General features: G+C 48.3%; 1 protein-coding gene across 1 annotated transcript in view; it reads left to right on the top strand.

Annotated features, from left to right (window-relative positions):
- The window catches only part of LOC116891978 (insulin-like growth factor 1 receptor), a 65,803-nt gene that overhangs the window by 26,489 nt on the left and 19,280 nt on the right, over positions 1-20,034 (top strand). Inside the window, exons 9-15 of the mRNA XM_032893421.1 lie at positions 2,613-2,896; positions 4,336-4,472; positions 4,961-5,120; positions 11,017-11,119; positions 11,678-11,748; positions 17,441-17,670; positions 17,952-18,062. Of these exons, the coding sequence (XP_032749312.1) occupies positions 2,613-2,896; positions 4,336-4,472; positions 4,961-5,120; positions 11,017-11,119; positions 11,678-11,748; positions 17,441-17,670; positions 17,952-18,062 (1,096 nt within the window). The remainder of the gene's footprint in view (positions 1-2,612; positions 2,897-4,335; positions 4,473-4,960; positions 5,121-11,016; positions 11,120-11,677; positions 11,749-17,440; positions 17,671-17,951; positions 18,063-20,034) is intronic.

Raw genomic sequence — 20,034 nt, 5'->3', positions numbered from 1 at the left:
AGCAAATTGCCTGGTGCTTGGTAGTGTGCATAGCTCGCCAGTTTTAAAGATAGAAGAGTGAGGAGTCAGCATGGGTTCTGCTCCGATGAAGGCGTCCTTGAGTTTGTGCATGGTAGAGCACTGTGGCAGAAGTGCTTGTGGGGCAGCAGAGAGTGCAAGGCAGACAGGAAGCTGGACAGAAGTCGAGAGCTTAATCTTGTTCGTATGTCTGCCGTTTAGAGGCACTAAACCCTCTTTATTACAGTTCCCCATGCGACATCAGGATCTCCCCCAACAGGCCCGTTCTCTAAAGGTTCTTCATGCAGCTACCCCACCAGTGACCAAACATCCAACAATCCAACATGAGAGCCCAGGCCATAGCAGAAAGGCCCTAGCGTTTAGTTATAACCAGATGACATCACTTCATGACTGCTGTTATCATCAGCTATGCAACACCAAGGCTAAGTGATGGAGCAGCAGGACTGTGGTTGACCTAGATGGGACTGTGCAGGCCTTGTACTGTGGGTTTGAAAGAGTTTCCTCTCAGCCGATCCTGCATGCTGAATGTGTTCACTCAGTCACACGGCCTGACTCTCTCTGTCCCAAAAGAAGCCCAACATGCAGATGGGTGTCGCCACACCTGGCCGTTTGGGTGTTTGGGTTTAGTTTGGTTATGTTTGTCTTCTCACTTCCTACCAAGGCACAAATCTGGCATCCATACATGATCTCGCAAGGCCCCTGTAAAGGAGCACCCTGGATGACAGGAGCAACTCTGTCATCACACAATTGAATCACCTAAAACCTATTCCTACCTTCATGTCCTTCTAGGTACAGTTTATCTGGGGGCTGAAGGCAAACGAGTCAGATTTAGTCCTTCTGCGTTGTCTGACTTTGCCCTGTAAGTTTATTGTAGAACGGAGGCTACTGTTCATAAAGTCACTTCCTAAACTTGGTGTTTTAAGTAAATAATGGCTTTCGTTGACCGCCATCTTTATTTTTGAAGCCACTTGGTTTCTGTCACTAAAACGTTCTCATATGTAAGAAGTACAAGTTTTTCCAATAGCAGTAGACTAGATAATCTGGAGGAGAGCCGTGTTTATCAATAAGGAGACTACTTAGTCTGCTTGTTCAGCACCAAGTTTGTTGGGAGTGGACCGGTATCATTTTGCAATATCAAACACAGGCAACTTCTTACATGAAGACATAGTTTGTGTTGTGCTGGTTTTGAACAGGAGACGGGACATTTATTAGAACGTTTTGAACGTGTTCCTAGCCTCCCTTTCCCCCCAAAAGTGTGGTTTCTTGTATCTTTCCTTCCAGGGGGATCGGTGGTTTGTTGCTGGGTCACTGGTTTGCTGGGTGTGTGTGAGCATGGTGGAATGGTGCCCTCGTTCCCTAACTTTTCTTTCCCCAGCATTATGAAAACAAATGCCTGGCCCTAACTTTTGTGACCGGCCCCGACATGGGCAGTTTATACGCTTTTAGTGGGAACTGGCGTGTTAGCACCCAACAGAGAACTGTGGTTTTGATAGCAGATCCCTCTGCTGCAGACTGCGGGGCATACAACCCTTTCCCCCGACCACCTCACGCTTCCAGATGTTGGCCTAGGGAACATCCACAGGCCTGAGGCATGGCTTCCACGGTGCCCCATGTGTGGGAACTTCTGTTCTCTCCGCTGAGTTCCAGACTTTCATCTTAGACTTGTCGCGTTCTTACCAGACGGAGCGCATCCCGCCTGTTCTCTCACCCCTTGCCCAGTCACAAGCAGTGCCAGCAGCAGCTCAGCACCCAGCTCGCCTACTGCTCACCTGCAGACCACCTGAGGGCTGCTTCAACCCCATAGGCCTGCTTGTCTGCCATTATATATATATATTTTCTTCAGTTTTTATGAATGTTAGAAGCCAGTTTTAAGGTTTGTAGAGGGAAAGGGAGCCCCAGCCCCTGTTCCCGTTATTTTTGTGTAGTTTTTCAAGCCAACACAAGTCAACTCCCTCACAAGCAGGCTCTTGGGAGGCGGCCACAGGTATCAGTCGCTGCCAAGGAGGGAGCGAAGCCGGTTTGATAGACCTCCAAGACCACGATGCGTACTAGGGACTGGGGGCATCATCAATAGGAGATCCTATTACTCAGGGAAAGCCCTGGGATTCAGGTACTTGCTCACTGCTTAAACTAGGGCATTTCCATTTCAGAGAAGATCAAAGAAGCCACCACTGTTGGACTTTAGTCCCTTCTGCCTTGTGTGTCTTAGCTATAAGGTACCTCACTTTTCCCGGCTAGTCTTATGAGCCTGGTTGGTTTGTCCTGTTTAATGTTCAGTCATCAGGCCTGACCAAGTAGGACTGTCAGGTAAAACAGAACAGTGCCTGGCTAAGAATGGCCCACACATTGTTTCCTAGTGTTCTCGATGTGTGTGTGCACGTGTGCCTGCGTCTCTAAGGGTGCCACAGAGAGTACAAGATGGGTCACGAGGAAGGAAATCCCCCTGGTTATTTGTTGGTTCTCATCCAAGGAAGCCTGAATACTTTCTTTTAGTTCAAGGGCTAGGATGTTCCTTTTCCATTACTTCTACCCTGGCCGTGAAAAAGACAAAAGAAAGCTAAAGAACTTAGCGGCTGACCTTGTGTTCCCTGCAGACCTGAGAGGAGGCGGAGAGATGTCCTGCAAGTGGCTAACACCACCATGTCCAGCCGAAGCAGGAACACCACGGTAGCCGACACCTACAATATCACAGACCCGGAAGAGTTCGAGACAGAATACCCTTTCTTTGAGAGCAGAGTGGATAACAAGGAGAGGACGGTCATTTCCAACCTCAGGCCTTTCACTCTGTACCGTATCGATATCCACAGCTGCAACCACGAGGCTGAGAAGCTGGGCTGCAGCGCCTCCAACTTTGTCTTTGCAAGAACCATGCCAGCAGGTATGGCAGGTAGCCCCACCACCAGCTCAGACTGAGGGGGGAGGCTGACAGCCCTTAGATTCAGTCCTACGAGTGTGTGCTCATTGGTCCACAACCTTGTTGTGCCCAAGAAACAGAGAATGTGTTCCCAGTGTGGGCTCTCATCCCAGACTTACCATAGGAAGCCTTTGTGAACCCCCCCTTCAGGACTCTCACTCCTGCACACGCCCCCGTGCCTTTCTGTACACAGCTGAACGAGTTAGCTTTCCATCGCTGTCACGAAAGACCTGAGGCCATCGTCTGACCAGGAGGAAAGGTTTACTTTGGTCTCAGTATTTCGGGAGTTTCAGGCCACAGAGACTAGCCTCGCTGCTTTGGGGCTTGTAGTGAAACAGCACGTCATGTCAGCAGTAGATAGTAAGGGAAACTTAATTCCCCTCATGGCAGCCTTGAAAAGGAGGGGTGAAAGGCAGCTTCCCAGTGACCTGACTTCTTTCAGTGAAGCCCAACCTCCTAAAGGGTCTGCCTTCTCTCAGTAGTGCCAGGGGCTAGAGACCGAGTACACAAGGACCTTCTTAGCACACCTCAGACCTGTGAGGGGCACTCCAGGTCCCAAATAAAGTAGCTGCCTTGATGCAGAGGGGACCTTGTCCCCAGGGTCAACTGGAGCAGCCCAGGGGTCTCCTCCTACAGTTACACACTGCCTGTCACCCTGTCCGTGAAGCGTGGTGAACTGACACTTCTCATTTCTGGAGGAGGTGTCAAGCAGGGGAGAGAGCAAAGCATGGTGGGAACCAGGGCAGTAGGAGCTTCTGAGATTGGCTCTGGCACTCACCTGCAGCCCTTCGCCTCCTGTGTCTTGGCTTCCCAGTCCAAGAAGAGACAGAGACCAGCTTATCTCCCAGGGCCTTTCCCCGCTGTCACACAACAGCTTTGATTCACCTCCTCGGTTCCAGAAGTGAGGCCGGCAGCGGCTGTAGGAGAGGATGGCCAGAACAGCTGCCTCAGAGGCCAGCCTTGTAACTGGCCCTTCCTCCCGCGTGGGAGCTGCAGTGGCTGTGAGGGTGTGGGCTGCAGAGAATGTGTCAGTGCCACGGCTGGAGGCTCAGCGCACTGAAGCTCACTGCCCTCCTTCAGGGCCGCTTGAAGGGTTATTGTTTTAGGTAGGAAAGTGGACCTGGAGAACACTACATGGGTTTTTCAGGAGCGTTCCCTTGTACTCGGCCACAGGTTTTTCCAGTCAGAAAGGAAGGAGGTACTGTGGCGTCTTGAGATGATGGGTCACCAGGCAGTTCCAGACCCTAATCTTACAGCCATCTCAGGGAAGAACTCCCTGAGGTCCCTGTCCAGAGTCCTAGATGTACAAGGATTGGGGGGGAGGGGGAGTATTTCTTAGCGTACCATTTGGCATCCTTTCTGGGGACCTAAACCCAATTCGACTGCTTGTTTATATTATGCAGAAGGAGCAGATGACATTCCTGGCCCAGTGACCTGGGAGCCAAGACCCGAAAACTCCATCTTTTTAAAGTGGCCAGAACCCGAGAACCCCAACGGATTGATTCTAATGTATGAAATAAAATACGGATCGCAAGTTGAGGTAAGAGGGGGACCGTGGCCTGCAACTGCATGTGTTTCAGCGCTGAGAGTACATGCTAGAGCGTGCCAGTGGTCTGCCGGCCTCTAAGCAGGCAGCAGAGAGGTGGGCAGTCGGTGAGGAGGTGAGGATAAGGTTCTTCCCAGCAACACCATCTCTGTTGAATAATAACTTGGGTGCTCGGAGCTGGCTGCACTTCACCTACAAACAGTTAAACTGTACATAGGCCTTGCGCCCCAGACTAGACACGTCTTGATGACCTTTCATTCCTCTTGAGTTCTGTTCGATTACCAACATACTTGATTACAGTTTTCCTTGGGCTGACCTGAAGGCTACCTTTATGATATGATTGCTTCCTTTCTATTGATAACCTGGACAATCGTTAGGCAGAGGTTAGGCAGCTAGAGGTAACAGCATAATGATTTGAGTCGATAGAGGTCAGATCTCACTCATGCGTGTAGGAAATTAACACTTACCTTACATTTCCATAGGATCAGCGGGAATGTGTGTCCAGACAGGAGTACAGGAAGTACGGAGGGGCCAAACTTAACCGTCTAAACCCAGGGAACTATACGGCCCGGATTCAGGCTACCTCCCTCTCTGGGAATGGGTCATGGACAGATCCTGTGTTCTTCTATGTACCAGCCAAAAGTAAGTCTTACTGAGGGAGATGCACGGTACGCTTAGAAACTGGCTGGGCCAGAACGCGAAAGCCATGAGCTTTCGAGGCTCTCTGGTTTTCTGTTAGAGCAGAGCTGACCGGGTTGTGGAGGTGACTTATTAGGGAAAGTGCCTGCTTAAAGATCTAAGTTCAAGTCCTTGAAATAAAAACCGGGGATGGTTGTATGCCTCTGTAACCTCTGTGTTCAGGGAATTGACAGTAAAAGTTTTGTAGCATGCTAGCTAGCCAGTCTAGCCCATTGGTGAACTCTGGTTTCAGTGAGAAGCCATGTCTAGACAGTAGAGGTAGCAAGCCAGAAAGGAAGACACTTGATATTTACTACTAATGTACACACCTCTGTGCCACCGTCACCCCACCAACACAGACACAGACACAGACCCACACACACACACACACACACACACACGCACATCCCCGAGCCAGGAAGTTTTCCCAAGGGGTCGCGCTAAGGAACCAGGATGTTATCTGAGATCTCAATCTGGGAAGATGCTGAGCCTTGGATCCTTATCCTGTGACAAACTAGAAGACGATCGTGCGACCCAGAAGATACCCTTGCTCTCACTGTGGCTCGTGTGTGCAGGTGTTTTGCAAAGCATCGAGTTGAATATTTGGTCTCCTGCCTGGTCAGTGAGGCTGATCCAGCAGTCAACATCTTCCCAGGGGTCATCGGTGACGCTGCTCCAGGGCAGGAATCTGCAGGAAAGCATCCCCGTCAGAGTCATTCTTCTCCCCTCGTGTGTCCAGTGGTGAAAAGCAGATGTGCTCTTCTTTGCCCACCAGTATGCACTGAGAGATACTGCTCACGTTAATTCGAACAGACACTAGTGGGTAATGTTTCATGGAAACCACCGAGAAGATAGGATTCTTAGGCTGCTCCATGTGATGTCAGATTTAAAACTCAGTGTTGTGAAGAGTTTTAAATGCAAGAGCTGCATACTTGTTTGACCCCAAAAATTTAGCCTTTTTCTTGTGTTGTTGTTGAAATAGTACTCAGTGAATTTTTACACGTCTTAATAGAAACCAAATTTTTTAGATTATTTCATGTTCATGTAATATATGAACAAATATTACAATAGGGCCAAATGTGAATTTCTTTTGCACCCCCCATCCCACTCCCAAAGATCTCAGCCCAGCTTTGAGGCTAAAATCTTGGCTGTGGTGAACTGTTGTTTCCTGGTGTCTATGTCCCTACTGGTCTCTTCTGGATTCGTGATTCAGACAAGGTCTCAACAGATCCAGCAATCCCCCAGTCCTGAGTACTCATCCAGAAGAAACGAAGTCAGTTGTGTTGAAATCTACACTCGCTTGTTTACCAACCCACTCGCCACAGTAAACAGACAGTGGAAATATCCTCCAGCAGACACCTGGGTGAAGAATGTGGTACACGTACATAGCAGAATACTCGTCCGTCAACAGAAGGAACAGAAAGAGAAACACCACATGACCTCCCGTATATGTGAAATAAGTCTAAAAGGGGAAACTCAGAGAGAGTCCTGCAGGTTACCAGGGGAACGAAACTTAGGGGGTGTTGCTCAAAAGGTACACAGTTTTAGGTAGATGGAAGGAAAATTTCAAAGGACGGACTGTATAGCACACTGGCTATAGTTAATAAAGCGTTCTTGAGTATTGCTAAGAGCGTTGTCACCACAGAAATGGTAACAGTGTGAGTTAGTGCTGATGCTGATGGGGTTAATGTACACATGCTTTAAAATCTGTTGTATACGGTGAGACTGGGGTACAATTAGGTATAACTTTATGTTGGTTAATACTCTGATAATCCACCTAGTCAGTTCCAGGTATTCAAAGATATGCATGACGTTTGAAAATCCTCAGTGACTGTAAAAGGACAGAGGTAAACAGAACTATAAACAGGAAGCTAGGATTCTGTGTGTCTGCTGCTGCCGTGCCTAGATGTAGATTTTAGGAATGATGGGATGGATAGTTCTGTCAGGTACAATCTGAATTTTCTCATTTGTTCCGGGTAGCCTGGTCTCATCAGTTACGTGTTAACACTCCACTGTGATGTTAGAGTAGCTCTCTGTTGTGACAGAACACACAGATAATTAGAGGGATGGCCCCACAGTTCCAGGGGTTGTAGGGCATTGTCGTTGGTTCCATTGCCTTCAGACTGTGCTGAGACAAAGCATCAGAAGCAGGAAGCACACGTTGGAACAGAGCTGGTCACTTCCAAAGGACAGAAAGACGCCCGGGTTTCACAGTTCTCTCAAAGGTTGCCTACCTTCCCGTGACCTCACTCCCTTCCTCCAGAGCCCAGCTCCTAAGGTTGCTGCTACTTCCAGTGACATCACAGCTGGCAACGAAGCCCTGAGCATCTCTGGCCTTGGGGTACATTTAAGCTTTAACCGTAGTATGCCATGCTGCCACGCCAACACTGCCGTTTCCACAACTCTCTGTGGGCTCCTTCCCTACCTTTCCCTTATTCCCAGGGTATGGAGACTAAGTCTAGAAATTCGGTAGTGTTCTCTGAAGTAGCGGTGTTGGCTTCCGAAGCTGAGTGAGCCTGGCTTTTCTTAGGAGAGAGCATGTCTGTAGCTGCCTTTGTAAATCGAAGACTGGGATGCCACTGGGGAATCTTAAGAGGCCCTCCGATGGGGTTTCTCCAGTGGAAGTTGGCACATCCCACAGGGGGATTGAAGCTGCGTGCTAGCTTTCTTTGCTTCTGGGAAATTTTCCCAATGTCCGACAAGACTCTTAGGCTGCAGTTTAGTTCGGGTTTTCTTGTGTCTGATCCTCAGAGGGGGGATGCGGAAAGCCCGGCACCACCCGCTATTTTTTTAAGGAAGTCTTCGAGCTTGAAATCTATTAAACTCCTCTTCAGACTTCTCCTTTCCCAATTAAATATTCTCAGGTCCTTCGGCCCTTTCTTGAAGGCCAACTGCATAGGCAATTTACTGGCAGTTTTATTCTTCTGGATGTGTTCCAGTTTCTCTGTGTCCCTGTTGAAATGTGAAACTCAAAAAGAACACAGCACAACCTGACCTGTAGAATCAGTAACACTGAACTAAGAGCTCTCCTGGGGGAAAGGAAATCTCTGAGCTTCTCACTGGCAGGGGTACACATGAGTACTTTTAGGAATTGGAAGGTGCTGAACCCCACCCATTTTGGAAAATGCTTGATTCGGAAATAAATTTAATTTGAAAAACTAGTTTGGCTTTTGTAGTATTTCAAGAATAAGAATAGAGATGGACCAACCATTAGCAAGTGACTCATGGTTCATGAACATGTCCCCATGGAGTCCCCAGCTCCTTTCCAAGGAGACATTGGGGGAGGGTGTCTTTATATATATTGTTGACATGTGCTCAGTGTGCACACATGCAGAGTTTAGAGGACAACTTTGAAGAGTTGGTTCTTGGGTTCCAGGGATTGACACAGGTTGCCAGGGTGACACAGCAAGTCCCTTTACTCACAAGCCATCCCATTATTGTAGACATGTCTACTTGGGTGTCCAGGAGTTACGGTAGACTTCTTCTGAGCCTGAAATCCAAAGTGCTTTCATGGAAATTCCTCGATCCATTTCAATCCCTGATCTTCATTCCGTCAAGCACTCAGGTGAGGGCTCACAGCCCTTCTCTTCCTTTTCTCCAGGCACTCATTTTCGTTTGTATATTTGTTTTCCCATTTTAACCGGAGTCTTACCCATTCCTTCTGGCACATGGGTGGAATCCAGCCTCCCAGTCCTTGGGTCGTGGCTGTTCTGAGCCAGGGCTGCAGGAAAGCCAGGCTCTGACTTTGGACCTTGGCTTGTCAGTTACCAGTGCAACCCCTGGGAAAGCTGGGGCACCTCTCTGATCTTGCTTATAGAAAAGGATTTCTTCCTGAGGTCTAAATGGAGCTGTGAATAGCTTGCCACGGGAGAATGACACATTCTCTTAACTCCTCCAGACTTGGCAGTGCCAGAGGACCCCAGTGTGTCCTCGTACACACCATCTCCCCAGTACATAAATCTAATCAGTTTCTAAGCTGCCTTGAAAGAGTTCACTGATGCTTCTTATTAATTGTTTTAGTTCTAGCCTTTTAGAATCGCTTATGTGAGTACTGTATATTTACATCATCCGGCCCCTCTCTCTCCCAACTTCTCCCATATCCCCTCTCTCAGATTCATGTAAGCAACTTATGTACACATTAATACATATATATGTGTGTGTGTATATTATATATATATGCATGCATACGTACATACACATATGCATACACACACACACATACACACACACACACACACGTATGTCCTGCCAAGCTCATTTAGTGTTACTTGTACATATATGTGTTTAGGGATGACCAGTTGGGATTGGCTGACCCTATCAGCTAGCTTATGCCTGATAACGACCGATTCTCCTTCTCTCAGCAGCCATTGATTGCCGATGGCTTCTCATCTAAGGGTGGGGCTTCAGAGATTTCCCACGCTTGAGTAATCATGTCAACCGGTATTGTCATTATGCAGGCTTAGGTAACCGTGTTGTTGAGATTTCGTGTACTCAGGTATCTTTTGTAAAAGGCACCATCTCTCAGCAGACACCCCTGTGCTCTGGCTCTAGAATCTCACCACCCGCTTTGCTGTGATGGGGTATGTCAATTGGGAATGGGTACCCAATGGTCAGCTGTCCCCTGCGTTTTGACCAGTCATGGATCCTCTCCATCTGCTATAGGAAGAAGATGCTCTGGTGAGGCCTGAGCGCCTCAGTTATCCGTAGGTAGAAGCTTGAGTCCCCAGATGCAGTTAGAAAGTAGACTGCTTTAGGAAAGGGGCCAAGCAGGTTCTTCTCTAGGGTCCATGACCTCATCAGTTACAGATAATCGGTTAGGTATACATTATCAGGCAAGAATTTCCTGCCAGTGCTGAGGCCTTAAGTCCAATTACACAGCTGTTGGCTGCCCCAAAATGTAAGTGCCACTGTGACACTCTCAGGAACGTCTTGATATCCTGGTCAGTGTTGTGGTTCATGGGCTTTCCTGCTGAGCCACTGACTCCTTTGAATCTGCAGAGTGGAGTGGAAACCGCTTAGCTCAGCTGGGTTTTCATTCAGTACCGTCTGCAAGACATTCCTCTGTGTGGGAAACTGTTTCCCTGAGGGGAGCACCCCTAAAGGGCTTCTCGTGAGGGGCATCCCTCCCCCCCATCTCCTCTTTCCCCTGTGCCCAATGCACATCCATGTTACCCCACCTGTCCACAGGCTGGGTTCTTGGATCTGGCAGAATTTTCAGAGGTGCAGACCTGAACCCCTGGTACCCGTCATGTGGTACCTACCCCCCGGGTACTGGTAGCAAGTTCAGACTTGAGTTGGATTTACATACGTGTAAGAACACTCAGAGCAACATTGGCAAGAAGTGTCATCCAGTGCTTTGGGGTGCTGGGGCGGCGAGCAAGCCGTCCGTGGAACTTCCTTAAAGATAAACATAGCATGGGCAACTGGGATGTGTATGAGAATCTTTTCATTCTACCTCAGCTAAGCACACAGAAAGCACTTGCCTTCAGGGTCGCTCGCTATATTGGGAATATGCAGCACTTTAAAGGAGCGCGTACTTCGGGCTGTACTGATTTACCTCTTTCTCCAACAGCTCAGTTTGTTTGCTGGTCTAGTCCTAACACTAGAAGACTCCTGCTGTGTGATGGGGGGAGTAAAGACTTTTTCAGAGTCGGGTTTATCTGCTTTTTTTTTTTTTTTTTTTTTTTTTTTTTGGGCTAGGGACCGAACCCAGGGCCTTGCGGTTGCTAGTCAAGCGCTCTACCGCTGAGCCAAATCCCCAACCCCCAGAGTCGGGTTTATATCATTCTCCCATAGACAGAAATGAGACAGTTATTCACCTCACGCCTGACGTCTTCCTGTTTCTTCCTTGTTTCTGCAGCGACGTATGAGAATTTCATGCATCTGATCATTGCTCTGCCGGTTGCCATCCTGCTGATTGTGGGGGGCCTGGTAATCATGCTGTATGTCTTCCATAGAAAGAGGTGAGTGTCTGGGCCGGCGGAAGGCAGCTCCGACTCTGGAGCGAGTCGGTTTGATGATTTGAACTTGAACATAGATCATTTGTGGAGGAAAATACCATGCAGACTGGACAGCCAGGGTTCCCAGTCAGACATCCTTCAGAGGGGGGAAAAAAGGACATTGCCTAATGATTAACAGCAGGAAAGGGGGCTGCTTCTTTCTCTGTGCCCGTCCCCTGCTTTCTGGCTGTCCTAGCGCACAGATTGCTGCCTTGTAAGAGCTTCTCCAAGCGTGCCAGTGTGGCCTCCCATGGAGTGAGCCTTGTTATTTCCAGTGAAGCAAAGAAACAAATGTTTCTTTAAAAGCTCTAATCTGAGGCCAGGGCAAAAGTGGAAAGACTCCTCGTCCTCAGGTATCTGCTGCTGCACCAGGGCCTGAATCAGTGCAGACAAGGGATCCCGTTAGAGTGAGCATGGTTTCCATCCCTTGCTCAAGATAATTTGTGAGAAAAGAAAAAAAAGTATTTGCAGAAATGTATAGAGACAGGGTGTGCTAACCTGAATCTCATCTTTTTTTGGCAGAAATAACAGCAGGTTGGGCAATGGGGTGCTGTATGCCTCTGTGAACCCCGAGTATTTCAGCGCAGCTGATGGTAAGGGTCCTGGCCAACATGTGGGAATATGGATGGGAGCTGTCGGGAGCTGATTGGAGAAAAGCGCTGTGTAATTCTGAAGTACCTTTCTTCTGTGATCTGCCTTTAGTAGCACTTTCTTTTTGTCTTTAATGACATCTTTAGCACGCAGTGACTTTGGGACTCTCAGATGCCCCAGTAAAAACCAGACTCTGGAGATGCCGATGGCCAGGCTGCTAATCAGTTCAGTTAGCTGCTGGAAATGTTACGCCAGAGTGACAGAAGCATTTCTAATAACCGTCATCCAGTCAGAGGATGGCTGAAGCCAGCCGGGCATCCTGAGTGGGTGTCAACTCGGGTGGGGCTCCAATTGTTCCCTGACCAGTAAGGGTGACATAGCTCTGTGTGCTCTTGGAATCCGTCTGCTCTTCTGCCCTGACTAGGGTCATATTACCTGTCCACCTATTTACATCCCCTTTGGCAGGAACTAATGAAAGTCATTTAATTAAATGGCTCAGAAGTTCTGACTTAGAACCTGTGTTGTACCCACTGGTCTCTTGTTTTTTTTTGTTTTGTTTTGTTTTGTTTTTTTTTAAAGATTTATTTTATTTATTATATATAAGTACACTGTAGCTGTCTTCAGATACACCAGAAGAGGGCATCAGATCCCATGACAGATGGTTATGAGCCACCATGTGGTTGCTGGGATTTGAACTCAGGACCTCTGGAAAAGCAGTCAGTGCTCTTAACCGCTGAGCCATCTCTCCAGCCCGGTCTCTTGTTTTTTTACCTAGTGCTTGCTTATGTATAATTTCAGACCTTTTAAGTAACTTGGGGAGGGTTCCTCTCCTCAATTAGCCCTTTGTAGCTTTCTCCTGCCTAGATGCAGGCAAGAAAAGAATCTCTGAGAAGGACTTGTTCTGAGCCCTGAGAGGTCAGGACAAGGGGTGTCTCCAGCCTTTGTTGCGAATCCCCGTGGTGTGATGTTTGGAAAACTGTGAGGTTTCTGGGCTACACAGGGGATCCGGCTAGAGGGGGTCTGTGCAGTACAGGAGTTTCTTCAGGAGAAATGTTTCCTTGCTGCAGAAGTGTAAGTAGATGTGCCCCAGATAAGAAATAGGATTATTCTGACTGATTTCCCTGTTCAAATGGGAAAACAGAGAGGCGCTTTGTAATTTAAAAGTAGCATGTAAGTACGTTTGGCTTTACTATGGTTTCTTTAATCATTCATAACCGGATTATGTTTATAGTAAGGTCAATCAAAAACAGCCTCTTCTGAATTTGAATCAGGTGTAAATAATGATGTTATTTCTGTTTACAAAAGGTCTCACGGAGTTATTTTTTTAAATAGGCATTTGTGCATATGTTTGTGCCCATTAAGCCTAGAGAATACACTAGAAGGGTATGCACCGTACTTGAAAGTATAGCTACTCACGGAGAATATCTTTCTCCTTTAACAAGACAAACGAAGCGGGTTTGGATATGTAGTTTAGTGGTAGAGCACTTGCCTACTGTGTTCCAGAACCTGGGTTCTGCCCTCGCACCACCAAAACAAACAAGAAGGCAAACGAGGAAAATCAAGAAACTAGATGTGCATTGTTTATACAAAGAACTTTTTTTGTCTTTTTTGAGGCAGAGCCTTACTATAAAGGCCCTACCGTATTATAGAGGCTAGCCTCAAACTCCTGGCCTCAGGTGATCCAGGCACCTTACCTCAGTTTCCTAATCAGCCAGAACCATGCAGCCATCGTGTCCAGGTCAATAATTGCTTTCGTAAAAGAGGAAAAAAAAAAAAAAGAGAGAAGCCAGAGAAATAGTCTCCCCAACCCCCTTTAAAACAAAGCAAGAAGGGGTTGGGGATTTAGCTCAGTGGTAGAGCGCTTGCCTAGCAAGCACAAGGCCCTGGGTTCGGTCCCCAGCTCCGAAAAAGAAAAAAGAAAAAAAAAAAGCAAGAACAAACTTGTCACTATCCAGGTCAACAGGTGAGAACACTGTCACCTCATCTGCACTTGGTTTATTTGGCCTTTTGACAAGCACGGGCAGCAGAAGCCATTTTTCCTCGAATTGCTACAAAGTGACATTTCATCTCCAAAGGTGCTTTAAGAACTTCTTTCTCCCAGAGTTAATCTGCATGTCGCTGTTGCCCAGAGTGCACTGAGAATCCCCTACAGGAAAGCACTGATAACATTGTATGCAGTTTATGAACAGCTCCGGCTGGTGAAGCTGAGGTCTGGCTGAAGTCGGCAGCTGGATTGAATTTAGAAAGAGGGTTGAGGGCATTAACTTCGGGGACCTCCCAAGGAATGGATGTGATGGGCCTTAACTCCGTGTTTCTGCGGCAAGCCACGTAGTTAATTCTCATTAAAAGCCAGCCTGGATCCCTAGAGATAATAAATGGAGACAGTGGCCCCCATCCTTACCGAGAGGTATTTTAAAGACCTTGTCTCCTATGCTCTCCTAAGCAAAGCTTAGCCTCCTCTGCAGGGAGACCAGCTGTCTGAGGCCTATGGAAAACAGAATTCTAGTTGAGAAATTACCAGACACGTATGTGCCGTGGAATACAGAAACGTGCACAGGAGCCACAAACCTATAATCCAAGTACTGTGCACATTGAGGCAGAAGTTCAAGGCCAGCCTGGATTACATAGCAAGTTCAAGGCAAGTATGACAAGCTAGAGCAGTCCTCTCCCCAAATCAGCCATTAGAAGTAAGCGAATAAACAGATAAGTGTGTGTGTCTTCGTCAGTGTTCTGCTGCTGTGAAGGGATACCATGACTGCAGCAAGACTTAAAAACAGAGAGGGGCTGGCTTAAAGGGGCCGACGTAAGGTTTCAGAGGTTTAATCCAATACTGACATGGCAGGAAGCATGGTACCATGCAGGCAGACATGGCGCTGGAAAGTAGTTAAAGAGTTCTACATCTGGATCAGGCAGCAGGCGAAGAGCAAGATACTAGGCCTCACTTTAGCATTTGAAACCCCAAAGCCCACCCTCCTCCAACAAGGCCACACTTCCTAATCCCTGTCAGGTAGCACCACTCCCTAATGACCAAGCATTCAAATATGTGAACCTCTGGGGGTGGGAGTGGGGGCACTCCTATTCAAACCACCGCAAGATGTATGCTCCGTTCTTCAAAATATAAGTTGGTGGGCTCCCTAATCCCAAATTTATAATAAACACCCGTCTCTCAAGGCATCACTTAAGGGCTTGAGCTCTGGGGCGATTGATAACTGCTTGTGGCCTCCCGCCTCCAGCTGCAGCTCAGCATCTAAAAGCATAAAGGCAAACGCAGCCATGATTTCCCTCCCAGGCCTGTCTCTGAGCTAGGACTTCCTTCTTGCAGTGTCCGCTGGCCGTCCTCCGTTAGACAGGGCTGTGGGTTACTGTGTTGGGTTGTGGTTCTAATGGAGCAGATAGTCTTTTTCCAGATCTTACGTGTGAGTTTGATGTCATTTCAGTTCTCGCTGTACTCATTGATGTTATGGGATGGAGCCTGTGTTCGGTTTTTCTTGCTTGCCCCTCTCCTCCTTCCCTCTGCTTCCTTCCGAGAACTGTTCATTGGTTTATTTTTTCTCAAACCAGATCAAGCAGAACCAAAAATGGAACCAAAAATGAGAAGGAATTCTGTTCAGGTTTGTGTCAGGGAGGTTCCTGACGTTACAGAGTGCAGGCCAAAGTCCTGGGGTCACCACCGAGTGAGTCCCCCTCAATCCCAGAGCTCACTTGCCTCACTAGAGATCCCCTGGAAGGCGGTCCTAGGCCTCGCCCATGTTAGGCAAGGGTTCTGCCTCCAAGCCACAGCCCCCATCCTCTGGGTTTGGTTTTGTTTCTTGTGTTAGGTTTTTAATGCTTTTATTTTTAAAGACTGTGCATTTCCGGGGCTAGAGAGGTGGCTCAGCAGTTAAATGCACTGACTGCTTTTCTAGAAGACCCTGATTTGATTCCCAGAACCCACGTGCCATTCACACCCATGTGGCAGCTCACAACCACGTGTGTTTCCGGTTCCCCCAGATCCGAGTGCAGCCTTCTGTCCTCCCCAGGCGCTAAGTGCGTGCAGCGCGGATGCGTGCAGGGAAAATACCCGTTCACAAAATTGGTGGTTTTAAAACAGTATGTATTCCACTAAGTCAAATCACTTGGAAAACAAAACAAAGCAGCCTGGGGATCAAACTGCATTTTACAGCCTGCAGGACACCTCGAATCATCTTGGATTTGAACTGTAGGTTTCATCTCCCAGCCTGCTTTTTCCTTCATCAGCGTGCGAGTTCTCTCTCCTCTCAGAGGGGAAAGGCAGGCAGTCTACATCATTGCTAGATCTCGGTTCTCCGCAGGCTGGCTTACACAGAACCCAACCTCTTTGCGGCTTCCAGAGTTAAACAGCTGTACAGAGGAATACAGGAAGGCAGTGCTTGTAGTACACACAGCGTGCCTTAGCACTCTGCGGGCCCCCTCTCTCCTCTCCTTTTCTAGCATTGCTTTTGATGGCTGAGGAGTTTTCTCTGGAGTCTCTGTCTTTAGTTTTGACTGAGTCTCTCCATCTCAACCACAATGAGTTTGTCAGACACAACTGTGAAAGGGGGTGGAGTAAGGTACATGGAGTAAGGATAAGGTCTGATCCAGCACTGGTCGCTGACACGATCTGAAACACGATATGCCCAGAGGTCAACAAGCCCCGTCTCTAACCTCCAGGCCCGGAGGGCTGGGATAGGATTGCAGCCTCCTGTTGCCACACCCAGCTTGTAGCCATGTTTTCAAGTGTACAAGCTGATGAGATAAATCAGTAACAATTTTCATTTAACCTACAACATCCAGCAGTCAGTTTTAATATAAAAGCTATCTTTTTAAACTTAGTTTTAACCAAGCCTTTGGAATACAAGGCTGGAAAAGTAGCCTGGTAGTTGAGGACATTTGCTGCCCTTCTAGAGAACTTCTAGAGTTCAGTTCCCAGCACTTCTGTGAAGAGGCCTCCAACCTCCTGTAACTCTAGGTCCAGAGAAGCTAACACTGTCTTCTGGATTTCCCAGGCACTTAGACACAGATGGCGTGCGCGTGTACACACACACACATGCATGCACAGATTTTCACATGCATGCATGAATTTTAAAACCTTTTTAAAGTTATCTTTTTTACTTGTTTTAAGCGAGTCTATGAAAGTACAACGTATGCCTTACTTACCGCACATGTCAGTTGGAGCAGCTTCTCTTCAAGTGCTCAGAAAGCCCTCGATGGGACTAGGTGACCCGTTAGCTAGCACACAGGCTGTGCAGAGGATGTTTCTCACCTCTGGGTTCATCCGGGAAGGAGGAGATTAGATCTTCTGACACACACTCTGGTCCTTTCCCTTCCAATCTCCATTCCCTGCCATGGCTCGATCTTTCTGACAGACATTTTCATTCCTTGAGGAAGATGGGAATTTCTTTGTCTCTTAGGGTTAATTTGCCTTTTTTGGGGGGGCGGGGGTGTTGGAGTTTTGCCAAGGGAAGAAATAAAACCACTGTTTGGTTCGGTTCTGTTCGGTTCGGTTTTCCTATCTTAGGTTTCGTGGTTTCCTCCTGGTTCTTAGCTACTACAGCTACCCTCACGTGTCATGGAGTGCTCGGAGACCGAGTGCCTGTGCTGGACTGTATTGTGCCGTGATACTCTCGTCTGTGGGTTTGGGGGAGCAGCATCTTGTATTCTCAGTCTAAGGGCCATTTCCATCCTGTCTGTTCCTAGTGTACGTGCCTGATGAGTGGGAGGTAGCTCGGGAGAAGATCACCATGAACCGGGAGCTGGGACAAGGGTCCTTCGGGATGGTCTATGAAGGAGTGGCCAAGGGCGTGGTCAAGGACGAGCCTGAAACCAGAGTGGCCATCAAGACGGTGAATGAGGCTGCAAGTATGCGTGAGAGAATCGAGTTTCTCAACGAGGCCTCAGTGATGAAGGAGTTCAACTGTCACCATGTGGTAAGACAGCAGCTAAGGAGCCAAGATCAGACACGGGCGGAGAGCATCCCTGGAGCCACCCTCTGTGTGCTTGGCCAGCTGCAGGATCGGTTCCTTGCCCTCTTCCCAGTGGGCAGTCTCCTGTTGCGTTCCTGCCGCCCACAGACCCATGAGGCGGAAGCCTCACCCTCTCACCAGAACTCCACTCCTAGCCATGGGCCCCAGCACTGCACAGCTCCAGGAGGCGTAGGTCGTCGTGTGGGATGCCCTCCCTCTGAGTCCTTCTCTTCTTCATCCCTCAGGTCCGGTTGCTGGGTGTAGTATCCCAAGGCCAGCCCACCCTGGTCATCATGGAACTAATGACACGTGGCGATCTCAAAAGTTATCTCCGGTCTCTAAGGCCAGAAGTGGAGGTCAGTTTTGTGCCCGTCCCACTCCCTTTCATGAAGGTGCTGGCTTGTAGGAAACATGTCTTCAAATCCGTCGGCTGCTCAGCCCCGAGTGCCTTGCTTTACGCTCGATCTGGGTTCCCTCGGTACAAGGTTGTCCAACTGTAGGCAGGCTGGAATCTTCGGAAGCTCTTGTCCGTCTCTGCATCTCACCCCGTCCAGCACCTCTGTGTTCTTGTTTCTGCATTCCCTCTACCCCTGCCTACAGCCTACCACAACTCCAGCTGCCATAGCACGTCATGGCCAACCCTTCCCACCAACCTGGGCTGGCCTCCCCTGCCAACTTCCCAGTACGCTTGACTGCCTAGCATACATTTTCTCTTGTCATGGTCCTCAGGCTGTGCCCCTTCTTTATTTACCTCAGGGTCACGTCTGTGGCTGGTAACCTTTTCAGTAAAGGTCACTCTTTAGGCTGTCAGGGTCCTTGACCTCGGCCAGAGTGACTCCCCCACCCAGGCTGTGCACAAGACAGCTGCTTCCTCAGGAGCCCATTTTACACACAGACACACACACACAGACACACACACACACAGACACACACACACACACACACACACGTGTACTTGTGAGCATACTATCCTTACCTTGACGGCACACATTGCTCTTCCCTTGCCCTGACATTGCTTCAGACGCTTCCCAAACTCCGAACCTACTTTTCAGGCTGGATAATACGCCAGTGCCCTACTTGGGCTTTCAAGTAATAAGCATCCCAGCTGCGTAATTCTGCTTAGTCTGGTGAAATTTTCAAAATGTAAACCTGAGCAGGTCCTGTGTAATTTTTTTATTAGCCACTATATTAGCCCACAGCCAGCTTTTTAGCATATGTGAGTCTGATTTCCTTTTTGTTGTTACTGTTTCTGGGTTTTGTTTGTTTGTTTGTTCTGTTTTTCAAGACAGGTTTTTCTGTGCAGCCCTGGCTGTCCTGGAACTCACTTTGTAGACCAAGCTGGCCTCGAACTCACAGAGATTCACTTGCCTCTGCCTCCCAGGCGCTGGCATTAAAGGCGTGCACCACAACTACCGGGCGTAAGTCTGATTTCTACGCCCTTACTAAGAGTTAACTGATAGACGTGTTGGGAAATATTGCCAGGACCAACTGCCTTTTATGGGGCCGCCTCGGTGGTTCTGATGTTCTCTCTTCGGCCCTGGCTTTGCTGCCTGTGGCTAAGCAGCTTGTCCATCTACATTCACCATAAGGGGAACGTCCTCTTCTCTGGCCTGTTCTGGTTTTGCTCCCATTCTCTGTGTAAGCTTTTCTTTTCTTTTCTTTTCTCCCACAGTTTAATCATCTCCCAAGTGACGGTTCCTTCATTTTAGTTCTGAGTACCTGTTTACAAGTGTCCGTGTGTAATTTTTACTTAGCATGTGTTTTTGGGGTTTCAGGAGAGCCACAGGGCCGAGTACACACTGATACACAGAGCTCTGCCTGTTTCTCCCAACATCGGTCCCAGGTTCCTGGTGGAGCCTCAGCCTGGCCCAGTGGTTTCGGGTCTACAAAAGGAGAAAAGCGTGCTCACATAGGTGACTGGAGAGTGGTCCCTTAAGCCACCTCCTAGCACCAGGTGTGCGTCCCACCTTCCACTCGTAGTTGATGTGCAGAGTAAACCTGTAACTGTGGTCTCGGGGCTTTTTCTGCCATCCTTACCTCCAGTCCTTAGGCAACAGTAAGAGGCCTCTGAGCCACAGTGCGGTCGAGTAGAGAGAGAAAGGGATGTAGACATGGCTCAGCTCTTCCAGAGAACCCCGGTTGGATTCCCAGCACCCACATGGAAGCTCACAACTGTCTGTATTCACAGTTCTTCTGGCCTCCATGGGCATCAGTTGTGCCCATAGTGTACAAACAAACACGCAGGCAAAATACCCATATACATAAAATAAAATTTTAATTAAATTTAAAGAGACAGGCTGGATTACTAAAGTCTCAAGTAATTCAGTA

This window comes from Rattus rattus, chromosome 2 (assembly GCF_011064425.1).
Source record: "Rattus rattus isolate New Zealand chromosome 2, Rrattus_CSIRO_v1, whole genome shotgun sequence".
In the NCBI taxonomy this organism is placed as follows: Eukaryota; Metazoa; Chordata; class Mammalia; order Rodentia; family Muridae; genus Rattus; species Rattus rattus.
The sequence above is the reverse complement of the archived record's forward strand: the minus strand, read 5'-3'. Positions and strand labels throughout refer to the sequence as shown.